The sequence below is a fragment of the Spinacia oleracea genome, chromosome 1 (assembly GCF_020520425.1).
Source record: "Spinacia oleracea cultivar Varoflay chromosome 1, BTI_SOV_V1, whole genome shotgun sequence".
Classification (NCBI taxonomy): domain Eukaryota; kingdom Viridiplantae; phylum Streptophyta; class Magnoliopsida; order Caryophyllales; family Amaranthaceae; genus Spinacia; species Spinacia oleracea.
Genome location: NC_079487.1, coordinates 55,983,725 through 56,003,878, shown reverse-complemented (window position 1 = coordinate 56,003,878; position 20,154 = coordinate 55,983,725). Strand labels below are relative to the sequence as shown.

Here is a 20,154-nt window from a genome sequence, read left to right as displayed (position 1 = left end):
AGTGATTAATTTTTTCATTTTAGTAAAACTTATTTCTTCAAAATCACTTATAATGTATAAAATTAATCATTTAATCATTTCTATCAACTTTTTTTTACTAATATAAAAGTTAATCAAAACTAGATTAAAGTTACAAGAAAAGGGGTAAAAGTTATGTTGGTGTACAATAAATTTATTGTGCACCTTTGTGCGCGCAAGACCTTTTGTAAAAAAATTTATCTTAACCTTCATGCATGACAGGAGTCACAGGATTATTACAATTTATATATATACAGATCAGTGTAAATAACCGACAAGGACAAGCACTAGACTTTATTCAACTGGATGTTAGTTCTACAAAAGGCTACTGATCAAATATCGCTATTTGCCACTCCCATCTACAATTTTGCAGTGTCTCACAATCTGAGTTAACTCAGAATAAAAGATTGCAGCCAGAGGGCGAGAGATGTACAAGGAACTTGAATATTAACCAGAAAAATATTTACTTAAGTATCCATATTCAAGTCCCTTCATGTACAGAAACAACCGCCTTTGACTCCAAAAGAGTGATGGCAGAGCACCTGGACTGAAACAGTAGCAACCCAACATTTCACCAATGGTACTTGGCCGCAACAAGGACTTCCTCATAAATCTCGGCAGCATGGTCCCAACTAAGATCTTGTGACATCCCTCGTCTTTGGAGACCTTCCCAACTATCTTTATACTGACGGTATGTCAATAAACAGTTACCTAAAGCATGAACCAGGCGATGTGCCTCGGCCCGATCAAATGTCCAGCCAAGGCCTGAGTTGTTATACGGGTCAAAAGGTTGGACAGTATCCTTCAGCCCACCAACTGCATGAACAACAGGAATAGTACCATAGTTCATCGCATACAGCTGGTTAAGCCCACAAGGCTCGAATCTAGAAGGCATGAGTAAAATATCCACTCCAGCGGTGATCCTGTGGGCCGTCCTCACAGAAAATCCAACCCATCCCCTAACTTTATCCGGGTATTGGCCCTCGAAATGCCGGAGCATCTGTTCCAAGTCTTGCCTCCCGGTTCCCAACATAACTAGCTGCACGTCTAGGCCCATTAACCAAGGAATTGATTCTGCTATGATATCAACGCCTTTCTGATCATCTAGCCTTCCAATAAAACCAATCAATGGAACATCATCTCGAACAGGTAAACCCAGCTCCTTCTGTAAAGCTTCCTTGCACTGGGATTTGCCAGGTTTAAGATTTTCAAGGGAATAGTTAGTGTACCCGTCAGAGTGTAGATGGCGATCCAATTTTGGGTTCCATTCTGTCACATCGATGCCATTAACTATACCTCTCAATTTCCAATCATTCTCGTTGATGATCCCGTTTAAACCCCAACCACCTTCCTGAGTTTTCAGCTCCCATGCATACCCATGACTAACAGTGACAATGCGATCAGCTGCCTTGAGACCAGCAGCAAAGATATTGAAATGCTCTCCGCCAACTGGATCATACATCTTGAAGTAGTCAATGTAGTGTGGAGGAAGATCCACATAAGAGAAGTCATCTACAGGACCACGTCCCTGACAGTGATCAAATGGTTAATTTTGTCAGAAGTCTTTAAATACCAAAACCAGATCCTAACTGGTGTAGCATGGAAATATATTTAGCTGATTTTAGAAAGACCTTGGTCATCATGATGCACTAAATCACCTGCATGTCTAAGGTTAGGTTGAAGCACAATCGTGCCAAAAAGAAAGGGCCATTCACAATAGGGAAGACTTTCAAATGATGGTGAAATAAAACATGAATATGTTGCATTCGGTTCAGATAAACATAACAAATTAAGGTACAATAAAGACGCTTCTATGTGAGTATACGGATCATCTCTCTTTCTTGGTCAGCGTCAGACAACTATGCCATTTGTTTTGGTCCATGGGTCATGGCAGCACATCTATGGGTCCAAATGGCATTTCTAGAAACACACACCTGCTTTACTTATTTCATCAAACTAATTATAGGTACAGATAAACTTTGCCCATATCTCATAATCTCATATACGTAGTACTTGTCAACTGACATGAAATCAATACCTACCCATAGACAAAGCCTACACCAAAAAGAAAGGTTTGAGAAAAAGAAGCTCTAAAGCTACAAACACTAGAAAAAACATCCCAAACTGTGAAAAGGATTAAAACATTTTCTGTAAAAGAGCTGCACCATATATTCATAATGACAAGTTAAGGTGAGAAATTGTGCCAATCTGTAGAACAAGTGAAATCTGAAGGATGCTGTCAACCCTCAACAGTGAATACATTAACAGATATGGCCACAAATTAATGACCATTCAAACACTTCGTTAAATAATTGAAAATCAAGCCCAGCAACTACAGCATACCTGATGTGCTATGTTGTGGATGACAAGGACTGATCGTGTGTACATCATCAGTCCATTGTCACGATAGTAGGCTTTCAAATAAACTGGCAGCAATGCAGTATGCCAATCATTTGCAATAAAGACCAGATTACCATCGCCGTAGCACGCACCTCCACAAGGGACATACCAAGGAACCTGGAAAGATCAAGACACTGCTCATCAGCGTTTTAATTAAAGGTAATTTCGGCGGGTAAATCAGTTCCATGAGAGGCGATGTACATATAAGATACAACATTTCCAGATCCACTGGCAGTAGAATCCTCACTTGTTGTAGTTTCCTTATGTAGTACACTTCACTATACATTTACGCACAGACAGTGAGTTTCGACCTCAAATTGGTCTAGGATTGACAATGATTGATACTCTGTTCATTAATCGACAATCATCACACCTTGATTTGGGACCGCGAATACCTAAAGAAGTAAAGAGCACAATCTATACAAGTTTTCCTGCAAATCCTAACATTTCGGAGATGGCTCATACGGATGTGGCCTGTGCCTAACAAGAGCAACTTTTAATACAGACACCAGATACGAGTGGGACTGTTCCATCCATGCCCCCCCCCCCCTCCGCTTCTCCTCCATCGCCTCCCCCAATTCCTTTGAACATTTGGATTTTCTAAACGCCGATACAAGCACAGTACTTCAACAAAAGCAAACATGAAAAAGTACTCTAAGAGATTAGTTGTTTGTCCAACAAGTCAAAAGGACACCAATCTTAAAATCAATAGCACAAAGATTCAGCCTTACAATCTATCAAACTACACACAAATAAATAATGTCGGTATAGGAGCCTATCCAAATATTATCTTTGTTCCTAAATGTTCTACTCATTTTCCATTTCAAGGTGTTTCATAAAGTTCTACTCATTTGTCCTTTATTCTAATTTGGCATTCAATTACCATTAAAACAAAAGTATTGCAGCACTATCTTTCTTATTAAACCATTAGAAAGGAAGTATTCCATCTGTGTGAAAAGAATTTCTAGAGTCTGGAAAAAGATTATGTGGCTTAGTTTAATTAATTCTAGAATCTGGAAAATGATTGGTACAGCCTCATATCCTAAATGTTTGATTCACATACTGTAGACTCATTTGTCCTAAGATTCACACTTACAGTCTATCAAACTACACAAATAAATAATGTCGGTATAGGAGACTATCCAAGTATTTTCTCTGTTCCTAAACGTTCTACTCATTTTCCGTTTCAAGGTGTTTCATAAAGTTCTACTCATTTGTCCTTTATTCTATTTTGGCATCCAATTACCATTAAAACAAAAGTATTGCAGCACTATCTTTCTTATTAAACCATTACAAAAGAAATATTCCATCTGTGTGAAAAGAATTTCTAGAGTCTGGAAAAAGATTATGTGGCTTAGTTTAATTAGTTCTAGAATCTGGAAAATAATTGGTACAGCCTCAGATCCTAAATGTTTGATTCACATACTGTAGACTCTTGTTCTAGGGAAGTTTGAAAACGTGAGTGGTTGTAAGATTAAGGTGGATAAAGTAAGAGAGCTGAATTAGAAAGTGGATGGATGTAAGAGAAAAAAAAAGTGAGTAGAACAACAGAAAGCGTCAAGTGCATAACGAGACTATTGAATTTTACCTCAACTGCAGCCTTGCAAAATAGAATCATACGTTTCAGAATGTCCTACAAAAATAGTAATATGAAACAAAATCAGGAACATCATAAACCAGAGTAGGAAAAGGCTATAAATTTATGACAAAATATCAGATATAATTATGCTGGCACTCAAGTAATGGGAAAACAAAGGTCTGATTACTCAAATTAATTAGGCCATATCAAGTTTCATAAGTGAATGTTCTGCAAAGAATTATCCATCACTTGAAACATAATGTACTGAAATAAAAAGCAGCATGAGGTTAAGGTTTGACTAAATGCAACAATTTTATGTCACTTTGTTGGAACTGACTCAATATTGTAGGTCCAAATTGTTAGCCAAAGTAAGTCTTCTTTTATAGTGGCCATGTCTTTGTCTTAAAATATTTTGCATGAGAACAAGTGCAAATCAATATGCGCGGGGAAGACCCGATGTAAAGCTCAACTGGAGGGGATTAATGTCGAGAGTGAAGTAACATCTATCTCTTGGAAACCATCAAAATGCACGTCAAACAGTTGAAAGCAAACTTTTATTATTATCTGAAACAGCCAAAATTTTATTACCAGCCTACTTCCACCGTATATATCATTCAGATGACGGAACATCGGGGCTTCGATGAATACAAAGTCTACACCATCAACAAATGTATGGAAGTAACCTACTTCTATATCCTGCAAAAAAAAGGTACAACACCTGATTCTGCTGAAACAACATAGAACTGATTGACATAATTTCTTAAGAGCAAACTAAAGCTTATCCATATATCTCCCTCCTATTCTTTACCTGGCCCTCCACCCGATATCTTTTTCTTACTCCCGAATCTTGGATATCAGCATAGTCACCATATCGAGGAGTCACAACCTGACAGAGAAAGTAAAATAAAAGAGATGTAAAAATTGTTGATAAACATAGATTAAAGATTGCAGTATTGATGATATTATTAGTTTTCTACAAAAGTTTCACTCCCCTAGGTGTACGGCTGCCTTTTTTACTACTTACTTCCTCCGTTTTCTTTCGATGTTCCACTTTGACCTTGTCACTATTCACATAACCCTCTTTGACCATACTTTTGTCTCAAACTCTCAAAGTATTTATTTAAAGATTTACTTTAAATACTTTGTACTTAAAGATACTTAAAAGATATTACTGGTCAAAATTGCCCCCAGCCCCGCTCTCTAACCGACTGAGCCCGTAGCTCAAAGGCGCAGAAAAAAAAATTCGTTTTTTTGCAAATTGAAAAGACTCGGTACTACAAGGACTTATGGCCAGACAAAAATTCTTCTTTGATGACTGATCGTCTGAACATACTTCTAAGCTTTGTCACTGAAAAGACAGAATAAATTTCGTATGCAATATCCAAATTTTTTTCAGAAACAGAGAAGGATTGTCTCACCATTACTCGATGCCCACGCCTAGCTAAAGCTTTTGGCAAGGATCCTGCAACATCTCCAAGCCCACCTACGAGAACACATTGAAAATATCTTATGCAGCCAAAATACACTCACGCATGTACGTGCGACACAGATGAAGATAAGAACAATTGTGACACTGATTGCCAACACTTCAATATGGCAGTTAGACGAAGGATATATTTGCTTGAAAACAGAAATATTCCATAATGGGAATTCATTGATATTACTTCATTTGTTTTTTAATGTGCGAGTGTATAAATGTTTTTTTCCCGAGATGGGTGAGCGATGGAAAATATTCCATCTTCCTCTTAAAACCTCATGCTAACTGTCATAGAAGATACAACACAGCTGCAGAATCTGCTACCATCTTAAAATATCCTTGGCCCATTTTGTAGAAGGCCATCCTAAGAAAATGGAGAAGATTTTGTGTAATTTAACACGGAGTGTCCCAGTGAAACCTCTATAGAAAAGAATCTTCACAACCAAGTATATGTCTTCCTTCAAAAAAGATTCACTACCACGACATAATTGGTAATATAGATAAATGAAAAAATGGTATACTTGGTAGTGGCTACACGCCTACACATATTAATGGGCATTCACATGGTGCATTTCATGTAAATTACATCAAATCCAATTGCAAAATTTATGATCCTGCGGCCTGCACCAAATAAGCAATAATGTGAAAGTGCTCGTAACTCAAGTTCTCAAGGGAAATAAAAACCTGTTTTACGCCAAGGAGCGCATTCTGCAGCGACCAAGACCACATTCATCACATTTGCTCCAGCGAGAGGTGGTGGCTTTGCATCTTCCCTAACAGGATGGTTCACCTGCTCACCAACTTCCAACTGTTCCTGTTCGTCCTTAATACTCGAAGGTATGTAAGTTGTTGATAAAAATGTAGGCTGCATAGAGTTTTCTTCGGTTTTCTTTGGTGTGTTTAAACCGTAGGAAGTTCTTTCACGAGACAAACTTTCAATTGTTTCCCTTTTTTCATTACTCGACCTTCCATCAGACTTAGAGGGAGGTTTTTCAGGTGCCCTAGTCAAGTCTTCTTTTTGCATAGAGGAACCCAAATTTAGAGTTCCCAATGACAATTTCCCCTGGCCGCTTCTCCCTTCACGTGAGTTTACAGGAATTGGTACTTGGCCTTTGCTAACCTTGCTGGAAAACGAATCAATGTTTCTTGAAGATACAGTCCCACTGGTATGCTCATTATTGACACGTGTCTGATTTGTGCTAAAGTCAACCTTTGGAGGAGAATTATCATTTTCCCTCATAAAGGGTTCATTCTCATGGTTGATTATACTGCTTTTGATAGACGAAACTAGCTTCTTTCTTTGAGCAATCTACACATGAAAAAGAATGATATACTCATCTTATATGTTAACCAAGCAGACATACCAATGTAAAACAAGATAAACATGCCAATCCACAAAGTACTAACTGATCAATGAGGCTAAAATCTTTAGTTCTTCCAGTGTTTGTGTAATATTCAATCACAGCACAGATACACACAAACAACCACATATTGTTGAGTTCCAGCTTTAGCCATTTGTGTCCACTTTAGAACAGCATCACATAATGGAAAACCCCAGTCACCCAAAATTTGTTCCAAATAGATTACATACAATGATAACTTTCACAAAATTTTGAGCCTTCACACATGAGCTCTTCGTTTCAGTTAAAGCCCCCATGTAGCATATTTGACCTTGGTACTGAAATTAAGGGGTTAAGATCACAACCGATAATTGGAAATTGGCGATATTTAGAAATATAGCTGCAGTAAATAAGTTTAGACAAGTCCACATAATGAAAAGTCCATGTGCTATTACCCTCTACATATACTTCATCTTCCAGAAAACACAAGATTTTAATCTAAAACATTAATCTTTCCAGTTCAAGAGCATCTATTTACTGTATTTACCTAGTCCATCTGCAAATCATGTTCCTATTCTGTAAGTGACTAAGTGGTCTACACTACAGTAGTAATGACCAAAACATCCAAATTGTTGAGCAACAGAGCAAAAGTAAATAAATGGCCGGAAAGTTCTCTCACACAAGAGATACAGCACAACCATTACAGCTCAGGTACAGCATATTATTACTTATGTCATATTTAGGTTCACAATCCAAGAAAAGACTATCTATTTAGAGTTTCAAAGAAAATGTCTCAATGGAAGAAACATAATGAGGATAATGAGAATATGAGATGATGACTTTGTCAAAGTACTACATGTCACTCATAGTTTGAATTGGGTTTCGTAGAATCGTGGTAATGATTTCACCTCCACGCTAGGAAAATAATATCAAATCAGAACCTAAACCAACTTCACCCTACCTCGGAAACAATGATGGGAATCATCATAAACACTCACAAACAATGATGTGCTTCTCAAGACCTCACGGCTCACGCAGTATGCTACGAGGCCTTCATTTTTTATGAGTAGCATATGAGTGTACAATAATTGTAAATCTGTAACCACTGCACTTAATCAAAATTAAGTTATGTTCTTTTACTGTGAACCTGTAAAATTTAACCTTTATGCTTCCCAATCTTTCCATACCTTCCCCTAACCTCGCAAAGGAAGGAGAAATAAAGCCTGTTTTTGTAATTATACAACGAATTCATGAATAAAAACTCATCACCATCAAGATACATATACTCACAAGACTAAAATGACAGCCCATCTGCTAGATGAGTAGTTCAATAGTCTTTCTTGCTTTATAAATTATTCATTAATGTTTAAAAATAAAAGTAAAATGGCTTAATTCATATAACTCCATTCAAGTTAAAATGTCATGGAAAACAAAGTGAGTCTTAAAACCCGCACAAAGCAAGAACAACTTGTACCTGCTGAAGCAGCTCTTTCTGCATAGCTAAAACCTTATTGCTCTTCTCAATTGTAGCTTGAACAGCATCATCAGTCTCTTTGCTATCTTCACTATCACTGGAATCATTCGTACCCTCCTTCGAACAACCAACTCTCCATGAATAGCCTCTTCTACACCCACCCACTGATTTCACGCAGCACAAAGATGATCTCCCATGAGCAAAATCACCACTATGACCCAAAAATTTGAGGAAACCACCGCAATCCAAAGGCTTTCGTCGTTGATACGCCAGAGAATGCGACCCATTTGAATTATGGAGCAAACCCCTTGAATCAATGGTAAAAAGAAACGAATTTAGAGACGCCATCTAAGTGTTTGACGAAATGCGTGGACGAAGAAGTTGAGAGTTTGGAGGTTTAATCAGTGCGACCCAGCTTGAAACAATGGAGATTGGACTGAACCCAGATACTGAAATTGCGGTTGGAGTGGAATCTGATGAAAGGGAGGAGAGAGAAAATGTATAAAATTGGGAATTGTGAATTGCGGAAATCAAGAAAGGAAGGAGTGAGTTAACCAACACGTTCGTTAAGAGAAGAGGACCCACAGCATTTGGAAATCATGGAAAACCTGGGGATTTATAAGGTCAAATTTTGCAGGTTACATAAAAGTTGCATTGATTTTTTCTTGTTTTGGAGGAAAAAATTGGAAACAAAAAATAAAAATAGTGTGTGATCGAGGAAGAACTGAAAAAGAAATGAGTATTGAGGTTTTAGGGAAGTGTACAAGATTGATCACTCTCTCAGTCTCTCTCTTATTGTCTTACACACCGTCACGGTCTCACTTGTTGAATCTTGATTCAGCCCAGCCCATGACTGTTGGTTGTGTAGCCCAATATGTTTATTTACATCTATCACTTTTTCTCAAGAAAAACTGGTATTTGCCTATTTGGGATAGAGGTGGCAAGTGGTCGCGTTTATGGTATTTGCCTATTTGTGTAGCGCGCTTTTTCGTGTTCGGTTCGTGTCGGAAACTCTTGACACTAACCCTTTTTCGTGACATGTTTGTTAGATAAGGATGGCTCCATTATAGTGGTCTATCACCAAATACATTAAATTATTGGTTATTTTTTCATAAGCGGTTTAAGTCGTGTCAATTATGTGTTGAGAATCTTAATACTAACCCGACCCATTTAATTAAATGTGTCATGTCATATTGACCCGTTTAATTAAACAAGTGGTAAACCTTGACGACGACCGCTTATTTCGTGAGGGGTTCGTGTCGTGTCGTGTCGTGTCAGATTTAGCCAACTCTAGTATAAGCTTGCCCGATGCTCAACAATATCGGGATACTAACCATTATTTTATTTTAGTTTGATAAAGGGATATTAAACCAATTTTCCCTATCAACGAAATTCATGATTTTTTTCAAAATAAAACTTTATGTATTGATAGGATGACATATTGACATATATCTTTTGATATAACTAAGGTTACAAATCTGATGTTCAAACTTGATGTATAAAACCAAAAAAAAAAAAAAATACTTGATGTCATATCCTCATATGTTCGAATATCGTACGAAACATATTTCTAACATTTTAATGGACTCCCTCGATTCGTCCCTTAATACTCGCCCGATTTTATTGGTACCGAATTTTAGGTAATTTAATTGACTTAATAATTTATTAGGCGGTAGTTAATAATGTGGTATTTTTTAATATAGTTAGTCAGAAATGTGTCAAACTTTTTTAAAGGGGTAGTGGGTGGGGGTGGAAAATGTAATATTTTTTTAATGTTTTTTAGGAAATAGTAATATAGATGGATCCTTGGTTCATTGAGAGAAATTATAATCCTAACACTTATAAAAGAGAGAACTTACATTTACTATTCATATAATAGTGAAATTATGATTTTGCCCCCATTGTCATGCCTATTTTTTTGTCCTCTAGCTTACAGGCAGTGTAATGTCTGTCTTGGCCCTTCATGTTTTCTTTCGTATTTCCCCTTCTTTTACCTCTTATCATCCCTTTGATGAACTCTTCTCAACTCTTTTCTCTCTCCTCATTTCTCTGCACACTGGCGGTAAATTTGTGGAGATTTTTACAAAACTAGGGTTGATTAGTCACCTACATCCTTTGGTAATCTTTCTAATCCTTTTATCAATTTATTGAATCAATTCAATTGAGAAATCTCAAACCCAATTCAATTGATTTTTTTTCCTCTCCTCTGATTTGGTGTGTTTCCCCCTCTCTATTGTCAGTGTGTCGTGTTACCATCGTCGCCTTCCCCGGCTTTCCGCTCCACCTTGTCGTGGGTTGATCTTGAAATCATTGTTGATGTTGTTGGAGTTAGTGATGTTAGGTAATAAACCATCTAATTGCATGTGGAAAGACAATAAATTACCAGAATTCAAATTAATTGCACATAATCAGTTAGCATAATTTAGATTACATACTTTGTGATGCGTGCCTTGCCAAGATGCTCCCGAACCGAAAAAGAACAAGTTAGAACGCCAAACGTCATCCCTCCGTAGAAAATCCAGAGCACGTTCGAATCCGCCTCAGGTTCAACCAACTAGGATCTAATCTAAGGTGTTTATGAAATTGGGATTTCACTCTTGTGATAGGCAAATTCAACTGAATTGATATGTATTAAATTGATGACCAAGGGTCATATATTTATAGGAAATTAGGTAGTCGAATCCTACTAGGATTAGGAGAATTTAGGATAATCCCAAAACCCTAGGATTAGGAAGTTTAGGATAATCCTAAACACTAGGATTTAGAAAAACCGGCCAACTTGTGGACCAAGCTACTTGTCGCGCAAGTAGCCTTGGCACCCAAGCCAAACCGCACAGCCCTTGCGCTGGCAGCTGGACGCTGGGTCTGGCGTTGGCTCTACGTGTTGGGCTTGTGCCTTGCGTGCTAGCGCTGGGCCTTATGCTCGGCGTTGGCGCTGCGCTTTATGGGCTGGCTCGTCGAGCGATGGGTCGACCTTGCTTGCTTGCCTGTCGCTCGTCGTGCTTCCGATTTGTTTTCCGATTCTGGAATTTATTTCCCACTCGAACAATATTTCTGTTTCCGGTAATATTTTCGATTCCGAAAATATTTCTGATTCTGACAATATCTCCTATTCCAGTAATATTTCTGTTTCCGGCGATACTTTCGATTCCGGGAATATTTTTATTTACATTAATGTTTTCCTATACGAACCATATTTCCGTTTCCGGTAATATCTTCAGCTTCGATAATATTTATATTTCCGTTATGAATCATATTTCCGTTTCCGGAAATATCTTCATTTCCGACAAATATTCTATCTTTGCCTTTTGATGATTTGTTTAGCTCCCACTGAAACCAACATTTATCATTTATGAATATCCATAATTTGAGTATTAAATGAATATAATATTCACCTAAATACTTGATCTGTTCACGTACTATTTGTGTGAACCTACAGGTTCAGTCAAGAGTAAGATGTGGTACTAATATTATTAATTCCACTAGGACTGAAGTGACCTCTAGCTAGGAATTCAGATCACTTGATCTTACTGAATAATCAACTTGTTTAATTAATACCGAATCGCATTTATTAGAGTTAGCATGAAATGCATTAAATGCAAACTTGGACCAAGGACATTATTTCCTTCAACTGGTCCCCTCCCCTGGCTCTTCTTTGTTTCCATCTCCCTCGTCGGAGCCACCTCTGCGGCCTTGCCGGTGCAACCGTTGTTGTTGTTACTGAAATTCCTTCTACTCTTTTATCTTCCGTAAGGGTATAATTCAAACCCCCTAATTCTGATTTGTTCAACCATCAGCTATTTTATTTCCAACGCCCTTAGCATGTTATTTACTCTTCCTTCAATTCTTGTGAACATATTTGATTAATTATGGTTAGTTTTAAGAGTGTCTCCTGCATTTGTTTTAATAGAAACTTGTGAGCATATTTGATTGGTTATAATAACTTGAATTAGTGTTTTATCTTTTTGAATGTATTGATTAATCATTTTATGTTGCTCTGGAATTTTGGGGGTTTAATTATGCTTTTGCTAGCTCTTTTATTTTTTTATTTTTATTAATTGTTCTAGGTTGTTCAAAAGTAGCCTGAGTTGTAGCTCTTTGGTATTTTAGAAATAATCAGCAAATTTTCTCAAACATGGCATTAATTGGATCGAAATAAAATATTTAAGCCTTTAAGGGGGAGCTATAGAAACTTTAACATTCAGAACCGAATAACGCATTAATTTTTATAGTGGCATTTGGACCTATTAGTCCCAGAAAGAGCATGGTTACGAACAATGGAACACTTGTCTGAGTATAATAAAGAATAATAGAAACAACATTGCTAACATAAGGTAATAGAAATAAATGGTCCAAAAGCTAGCAGGGATAGCTGAGAACAAGGACGGAGAGAAGAGGACCTTGTTCTCAGCTATCCCTGCTAGCTTTTGGAGTGTAAGAAAAGAACGAAGTGTAAGAAAAGAACGAAGAGAAGAGAGAACACATCAAGAAGTTTATATGTATTTTCATATCAGGAAATTATCCATCACTAGAATGAATGAAATGTCCAATAACTTTTGACCAAAAGATAGGAAGGGAAGGAGAAACGGTGCCGAGGAGCCAAAGAGAGAAAATTTGTTCAGAAAATTTGTTCTAGGTTGTCCAATTCGCGTCGCAATCCCCCGTAAACTTCAATTGTTACTTTGTATTTTTTTTCTCTTGAAACCAATTTAGTTTTGCACCCTTAGCCCAACTTGTGTTGTTATTATGCGATTCCTCTTATGTAAATCATGACAAAAAAATGTTGCTTAATAATCTCAGGTACTATATAGCAGCATCTGGTAAGAGACTTCGGTCGATGGTTGAGATTCAGAGGTAAGTTTTTATTATCCTCTTCATCTTGAAATTATCTTCTTTAGTAGATATTTATATGTAGTATATGTCCTGTACTGTTTTCTTTTGTGTGCAGAGGTTTCATTCTTATGCAATATCCATGAGTCCTTTGTTTTGCCTGTAACGAAAGTGTTGTGGGTAAATAGTGATTTTTGATGTTTTTTGTGCTAAACCCAGATGCTAAATAGCTACTGTTAGAGTTGTTGAGGGCATGAGAGATTATATTGTAGCCATTTGTTGGTGGCTCTATTACTCGGACTTTTCCTTTTATCTTAAGCACCCGTATGGACATTTCGACACTTCATTTTGGACCAAAATCAAATATTTTATGTAATGGCGGTGCTACTCCTGAACGGAAAGTGATTAAAAATTAGGATATTAAAAGCAGTTATGTGAGGAAAGGCTTGAGGAAATCCTATGCACTACTGTTGAAGAGGCCAAATGTAGATGATTTTGTATTTATCAAGTTTTCTACTTAAATCGTTTGCATTTTAGGTACATAATTAATGAATACGGTTTGATTTGAGTGGGGTGTTAATCTCATGTGTTTGAGATAGTATGTCACATCATTTACTACTTATCAGGATATGGTGGATGTTGCTGTGAACATTGAGTGAATTATGATAATATGTGAAATTAATCCTTCTGGATTTCACAGGAAAGCAAGGCTGAGAATGGTCATCAAGGGTGAATGATTTAAAAAAGGTCATATGCTATTATTATAGAAACTAGGGACTCATGGAAATTGTCGCAAGAAAATCTTTGTAGAATAGTTTAACATTGTGAAAAGCGGGGTAATGAAACCAGTCTAAAGAGATCTGTTGAATCAAGGTTTGTTAGAAGTATAGAAGTTATAACTTCCATGGGAGTACGACTCCATTATACACCTTGGTAAGCACTCAATTTCCCTTTTAAGCTTGTTTTTAACAGATCCATGAACGAAATTTCACTGTTGTTTTTTGCCTACTATTTGGATTGGATTTGGCTAATTGGTGGCGATGCATGTGTGTTTGTGTTTGATCTAGGCACTTTCCGTAAGAAAGTAAAGCAATTGCTTAATAAAATGAGGTACGATGCTCATGATTCTGCTGCATTTAAGTTTTGGGTTTATATGCTTGTTTTAACACACAATTTAAAATTTATGTGAATTTATTTCCAATTATAAATTATATAGAACCGTCGAAGTGTCGAGTATAATTTTGGAAATCACGATAGGATTGCATGTTTCTTTTATAAAGAATTGATCATTGCTAAAACATGTTATTTGAGTGTGATGTTATGATATTACCATTGTGTGTTGGATGTTGAATGCTATTCTTAGACTACACGCATGCAGTTTTTAGTAAAATTGAACCTGGATGGGTGATGTTAGTGACATTGGTGCTTTAGATATTTATCTTTTTTTATGCTGCCAATGAATTGAGTTTGAGATTTTTATTGCATCTCATCTTGTGGCCATGAATTATTTGACCTTTTGGGTCTTTGTATTTTAACACCTTGTTTGTCCTTCAGGTTTATTTGTTACATGATATAAGGAACGCAATAACCTTAATACTTCCTCATGGGTCCTCCAACCTAATGACACACTGACTAAGTAATCAGGTTTACTTCGTGTTTTCTGTTATATGGGTGGTTATGCCTCTATTCCTTGATTGCGCACTCTAAATTTGTTTTTTACGGAATACTCTTGATTTTAGTTTTTGTTGTACGTGACGTAGGCCTATTCGCAACTTATAAGGATATTGGTGAAGGCTTATGGTCCATTATACAGGACATTGTTGTTGGAGAAGGTTGTGAAGCTTGTGCAGACTTGCGAAACCAACTAGATGTATCCTATCCTGTCAACAATGGTACTATCCGAAATTAGGACATGTGTTATGTATGTGCAATGCTTAGTTGTCCATTAGGTAGCATTGGGCTACTAGAGAGAGTGTAGTAGTAAAAGTGAGTAGAGGGTTTGGCTGTAGATAAAGCTAAGAATATATGAATATATATAAATGAGAGATAACACATTCTTTAAGACTGCTTTAACAACTTTTGGAGGAAAATGTGTTGAGGAGTGCTATAGTTGGCAGTTGGGCAAACAATTTGTGCTTTATATCTTTTTGGTGATCGAAAGGGGGAAAGGGTATGCTTCAAATTTAACTTATTGCTATTGATTATGTTATAAATTCTTTTGTATTCTTTTGTATTAGAGTTGTTCATTACTTTTCTATTTTTGTTGCTGGAAAGGAATTATTTTGTCCTCTTATATTTGTGATATGTATCGTCTGTAGTTTCAATTGTTCAAGTCAATTGATTGTAAGATCGGTTTAATGTACAATGAATTTTGTAATAAATTGAGGTTCTGGATTAAAACGGAAATGTTAATTCTAATATATCTCTAGAAAGTAATCTAGAATGAGTGTTTTTTTAATGTTTACGAATATATAATTCATTATGTAGTTCTAAATGGTTTCGCCTTACATATTATGTGCAAATCTGAATTAGCATATTGTTTCTAACGTTTATTGTGTTTTATGCATTTACCGTATCCCTTCCATTTATCATGAAATTTGTAAATATTCTTTTACGTATTTTTATGAAACGAATTTTTAGACCTCGGGAGATTGTGCACCTAGAATCAATGTCCCGAAGTAAGTTTTTCAGCGTCATTGACACTATGTTTACATTTTCCGTAAAGTTATTAGCACCGATCTTTTACGTAAACTTATTTATATAAGAGGTTTTTATATCTTGGGGGAACATATATGTGCGCTAGCGCACGAGCCAACAACTAGTATTTGTAAAATTATGGAAATTTAGAAACGGAACGAGTATTAAGGGACGACTTTATAAGAAAACTGGAACGAGTATTAACAGACGGAGGGAGTATACATGTAGACATAGTTCTAATATCGTATGAAGAATGTTCTAACTTTTTAATGCATGTAGACATATACTAATGTACATTTAACATCCTAAAAAAAAAATTGTACATTTTACTTAAAAGAAGCATATGGACATGCACTTGCTTAGATATGTTTTTTTTGATTAATATGGTTAATATAGATACATACTACCTTCATTTCAAAATGATGTTTACATTTTTCGTTTTAGTACGTTTCGTAATGTTCTTTACATTGTGCTTTATAATATTTTTGTACATGAAAATATACTCCCGCAGTTCCTTTATGTTGTTCCCAATTGGAATCGGGGTGGGAATTAAGAAAACTGTAATATTGGTTTGTTTGGGGATAAGAGTAACGATTGAGTGTAAGAGTAATGATTGGGTGTAAGAGATTCTTTTTTAGGAATAAAGTAAGGAGAGAGAAAATAATAAAGAAATAAGGAAAAGTGGAGATATTTTATTATTAATAACAAAAAAATCAGATTAAATAGGAGGTGGGATCCTCATCACGTGAAATACACCAATGAGCACCCAATGCTCCAATTCATATGGATTCACCTCTAACAAAGGGTATTACGCATTCGAACCATAAAATCCCCAAATAATTTCATTTGATTAAAAATTTGCTAAATAAAAAAATTCCATCCAAATCAAAAAAATTACTCATTTTTGCTTATGATTTTTCGTGTGAATTAATCAACAAAATTTCAAGAAAATTCGACAAAAATTTCTTCTTAATCAACACAAATTCAAGAGAAAATTCGACAAAAATTTAAGAAAAATCAACAAAATTCACAGAAAATTTGAGAAAATCGACAAATATTCAATGAAATTCAGAGATTAATCAACAAAAAATCAACAAAATTCAGAGATTAATCAACACATATTTTCCAGAAACATGAACCCAGAAAATTCGAAACATCAACCCAGAAAATTTAAAGCAATAACCCAGAAATAAATTAATAACCACTTGATCTCAATATTACGATTTCGCTAAATACCCACTTGATCTCAATATCCATGATTTTGAGGATTTAGAGGTCAAATTCGACCATGAAAACTTTAGATCTAGAGTTTTCATGGTCGAATATCACCACCTAAAGCCATAATACAGATATGAAGGAGTTTAAATTTCTTGATCTAGAGCTTTTTTGCGGCGGCGGCGGCGGAGGTTTGGTGGTGGTGGGGGCGGAAATCTAGAATTTCACCATTTAAAGTCAATTTAATGGTTGCGACTTATCGCCGATTTCATGGTTGAGAATGTTGTGCTTGCGATTTGTCGAAAACCATCAGATTGAGGAACAGAGAGATTTTGGAGGAGAGAGAAATTTTTTGGTCTTGAGAAATCAGAGAGATTTTGGAGGAGAGAGAGAAAAATGTGAGAGGAGGAAGGAGAGAAATGAAGAGAGAGAGAGGGAGTGATAAGGACGACTGTAAAGGAGTGGGATGGTGGGTGAATGGGGGAAGGCTGAATGAATAAAATAAGGAAGGTGGAGAAATTTATGGTAGAATATGGGTAGAATCTGTGTTTTTGGTAATTAGAAAGGGATATTAGGGTATTTTGGTAAAAAAACATTGCCAAATATAGTAAAGATTCACAATGGGAAAGACATTTAAGAACGCTAAAAAGGAAACGGGACCAAAATTTAGGAACAAAGGGAGTACTATTTTAGCTCTCTTATCTCACAACATTTACAACTTTTCACTCAAATTTTCTTATTTTATTCAATGTTTTTCTTACACATCCATTTTTTTGCACATTTATCTTACTTTTATCCAGAGTTTATTATATGCATCCACATTTTTATGCATTTTTTTCTTTCATCTTAATATTTGTGAAAATAGTAACTATAAATATCATTTTGAAAGTGAAATAGTATTAGCTTGTTTATATATGTCGATTGAGGAAGTTTTCAAGTTTTAGATCAATTTTAGTGGGTGGATTGGGGTAATAACGAGTTTGGGATGAGCAAATGAGAAATAAGTTTAAAATGAGAGTCGATAACCAGTGTTTAGTAGGAACTTGCTTAGCATTTATAATTTGGTTCTTTGTTCCACGGTCCCTTGTTTGTAAAAGATCCATAATATGTGAGTGACTACTCTTTATATTTACAAGTGTAATGTTAACATTGTTGAGTCATCACAAGGTTAATTAGTAAGAAATAGGATATGATGATCAAATAATTAATTGACGCACACTATCAACAGCTCTGAATACCCGCACAGTACATGATAAAACTATATAACATGCATCACTCTTACATCTATTAAGTTTGGTTAAAAGCTAAAAAAGCCAAAAAAAATACCACTTCCTTTAAAAAAATGTAACATGTTAGACATGGAATAGAAAAGATATATACTTGGTATTTATCACATATATACTTCATACGGTCACGCTATTAGGCTTGATTGTTTTACTCTTTGAAAATGTTGAAAAAGATCAATTTGCTTGTGTTTGCTTGAATCTTGATATTTCTAAGCATGTCCCGCTCTCTATCTCTATTAATTTTGGAACCCATACCCAATAAATTTTTTTCTCTCATACGAAGGTGTATGGGAGGTCTGTCCTTTGTGTGGTAATCCAAAAAATACCATTAATGCTTGCCCCAAAAAAACCCCTCCATGTCTTGAGCTGGTGGTGGCAAAGATGGATTCTACATCTTTGTCCGCACCCACTGAACTTGAATCTACTTCTATTGCTGACTAGTGCACTGCCATTCCTAAGAGGAGAGCTAAGTCCCGTATCTTGGTTAAAGGAAACAAGGCTAGGTTCCATCCTTTTGTCCCCACCTGTGTCCACCAAGCCTACTATTCAGAAGGCAGTGGTGGTAGTTGGTGATCCGGTTCCAGTTGCTAACCTGTTTGGCTATCTTAATGAATTCAAGGTCTGTACTGGTGAGACAATGACTGTTAACCCCCCCCCCCCCCCCCCCCAATTAATCAACATCTGCTTAGCCGATATGGTAAATGATATTGAGGATGTAATTCCCCCTCCTAAGAAACACACTTTGGAAAGGTTTGACATTCCCCTTAATGTTATTGATGAAAATATGGATAATGTTGAGAATCACTTGGAGTATTTTGATCTTGGAACGCCTTTAAAGCCAATGAAAGTTCAGAAAAGGAGGAAGAGAGGTGCAAATAGTACCTCTCCTCCTTCTTCCCCATTTGTTTAAGTGATAATGATATTGTGTTTTTGCGCGCTCTATTAACTACTGTGATCTTTCCCCAGTCTTTTGTCACTGTCTGCATATTGCTTTGACTGTCCTTCATTGCCACTTTTGGTGAACTTTGCAAAACTCTTTTATGTAGGATGCTTTCCTGCTTGTAGTTCATATTTCACTTGTATTTTTACTGCTTTTTTTCATTCTAAATTTTAGTCGTTGTATCACTGAGGTTTAGTGCAGAGTATTTAATGAAAATGATGATATTAAGCTGAAGGAAATATGTCCTTCACCCAAGGTGTATTAAGTCTAATACCAAGGTTCAGATTAATTGCGAACAATTAATTCAGTGAGATCAAGTGATCGGAACAGCTAGCTGGAGAAATGCTTCCGATCAGTGAGTTCTAATGAATATTAAGCTCACAACTTACTCTTGACTGAACCTACAAGGTCACACCAATGACATGTAACAGATCACCGGATTAAATGAATTGGAAATACATTTAATAGCTTTTCGGGAATTAGTTTTGGAAAACGTATTATACGATACGACCTTGCATCGGAATCGTAAATCGTATCGCGAATATTCGTAAGTTGGGCCAAACGAATAATCATATCGTAAGACGGTGATTCGTCGCATACGATATGATAAATAATAGCCGTAAGGTATTAGTCGCGAATACGAAGAGCATCGGAGCTGCCGGCCCGTCGAGCCGAGCGCGCAAACGCGCAAGGCCCAACGAGCCAGCGAGCAAGCCAGCCCGAAGGGCGTGGCAGTGCGCGCGCTAACGCGTAGCAGCACAGCAGCGAGCCAGCGAGGCCCATGGCCCATGCTGCTCGGCTGCGCGCTGTGGGCTTCGGCCTGCAGTGAGGGCTGCGCGCGTGGGTGTCCGTGTGGTTCTGTGGTGTGGCCGGTCAAGGCCCCTTGGTCTTGGCCGGT

The 20,154-nt window shown here is 36.6% G+C and overlaps 1 protein-coding gene across 1 annotated transcript; it reads right to left on the bottom strand.

Moving 5' to 3' along the window:
* Positions 1 to 201: 201 nt before the first annotated feature.
* LOC110799648 (granule-bound starch synthase 2, chloroplastic/amyloplastic) lies at positions 202 to 9,046 on the bottom strand. Its single transcript, XM_022004933.2, has 8 exons — positions 8,289 to 9,046; positions 6,159 to 6,783; positions 5,416 to 5,480; positions 4,806 to 4,883; positions 4,586 to 4,693; positions 4,007 to 4,051; positions 2,362 to 2,535; positions 202 to 1,546 (listed from the first exon to the last, which is right to left on the bottom strand). Exons 1-8 carry the CDS (start codon positions 8,634 to 8,636, stop codon positions 590 to 592), a joined length of 2,400 nt encoding a protein of 799 aa, XP_021860625.1. The 5' UTR covers positions 8,637 to 9,046; the 3' UTR covers positions 202 to 589.
* Between the last annotated feature and the right edge of the window lie 11,108 nt (positions 9,047 to 20,154).

Coding starts and splice junctions, on each gene's coding strand:
- LOC110799648 (XM_022004933.2), bottom strand. CDS start 8,636: ATGGCGTCTCTAAATTCGTTTCTTTTTACCATTGATTCAAGGGGTTTG. Junction 4,052..4,585: donor TATACGGTGGAAGTAGGCTG/GTAATAAAATTT, acceptor CTATTTTTGTAG/GACATTCTGAAACGTATGAT. Junction 2,536..4,006: donor TTTGCAAGGCTGCAGTTGAG/GTAAAATTCAAT, acceptor TGATCTTTCCAG/GTTCCTTGGTATGTCCCTTG.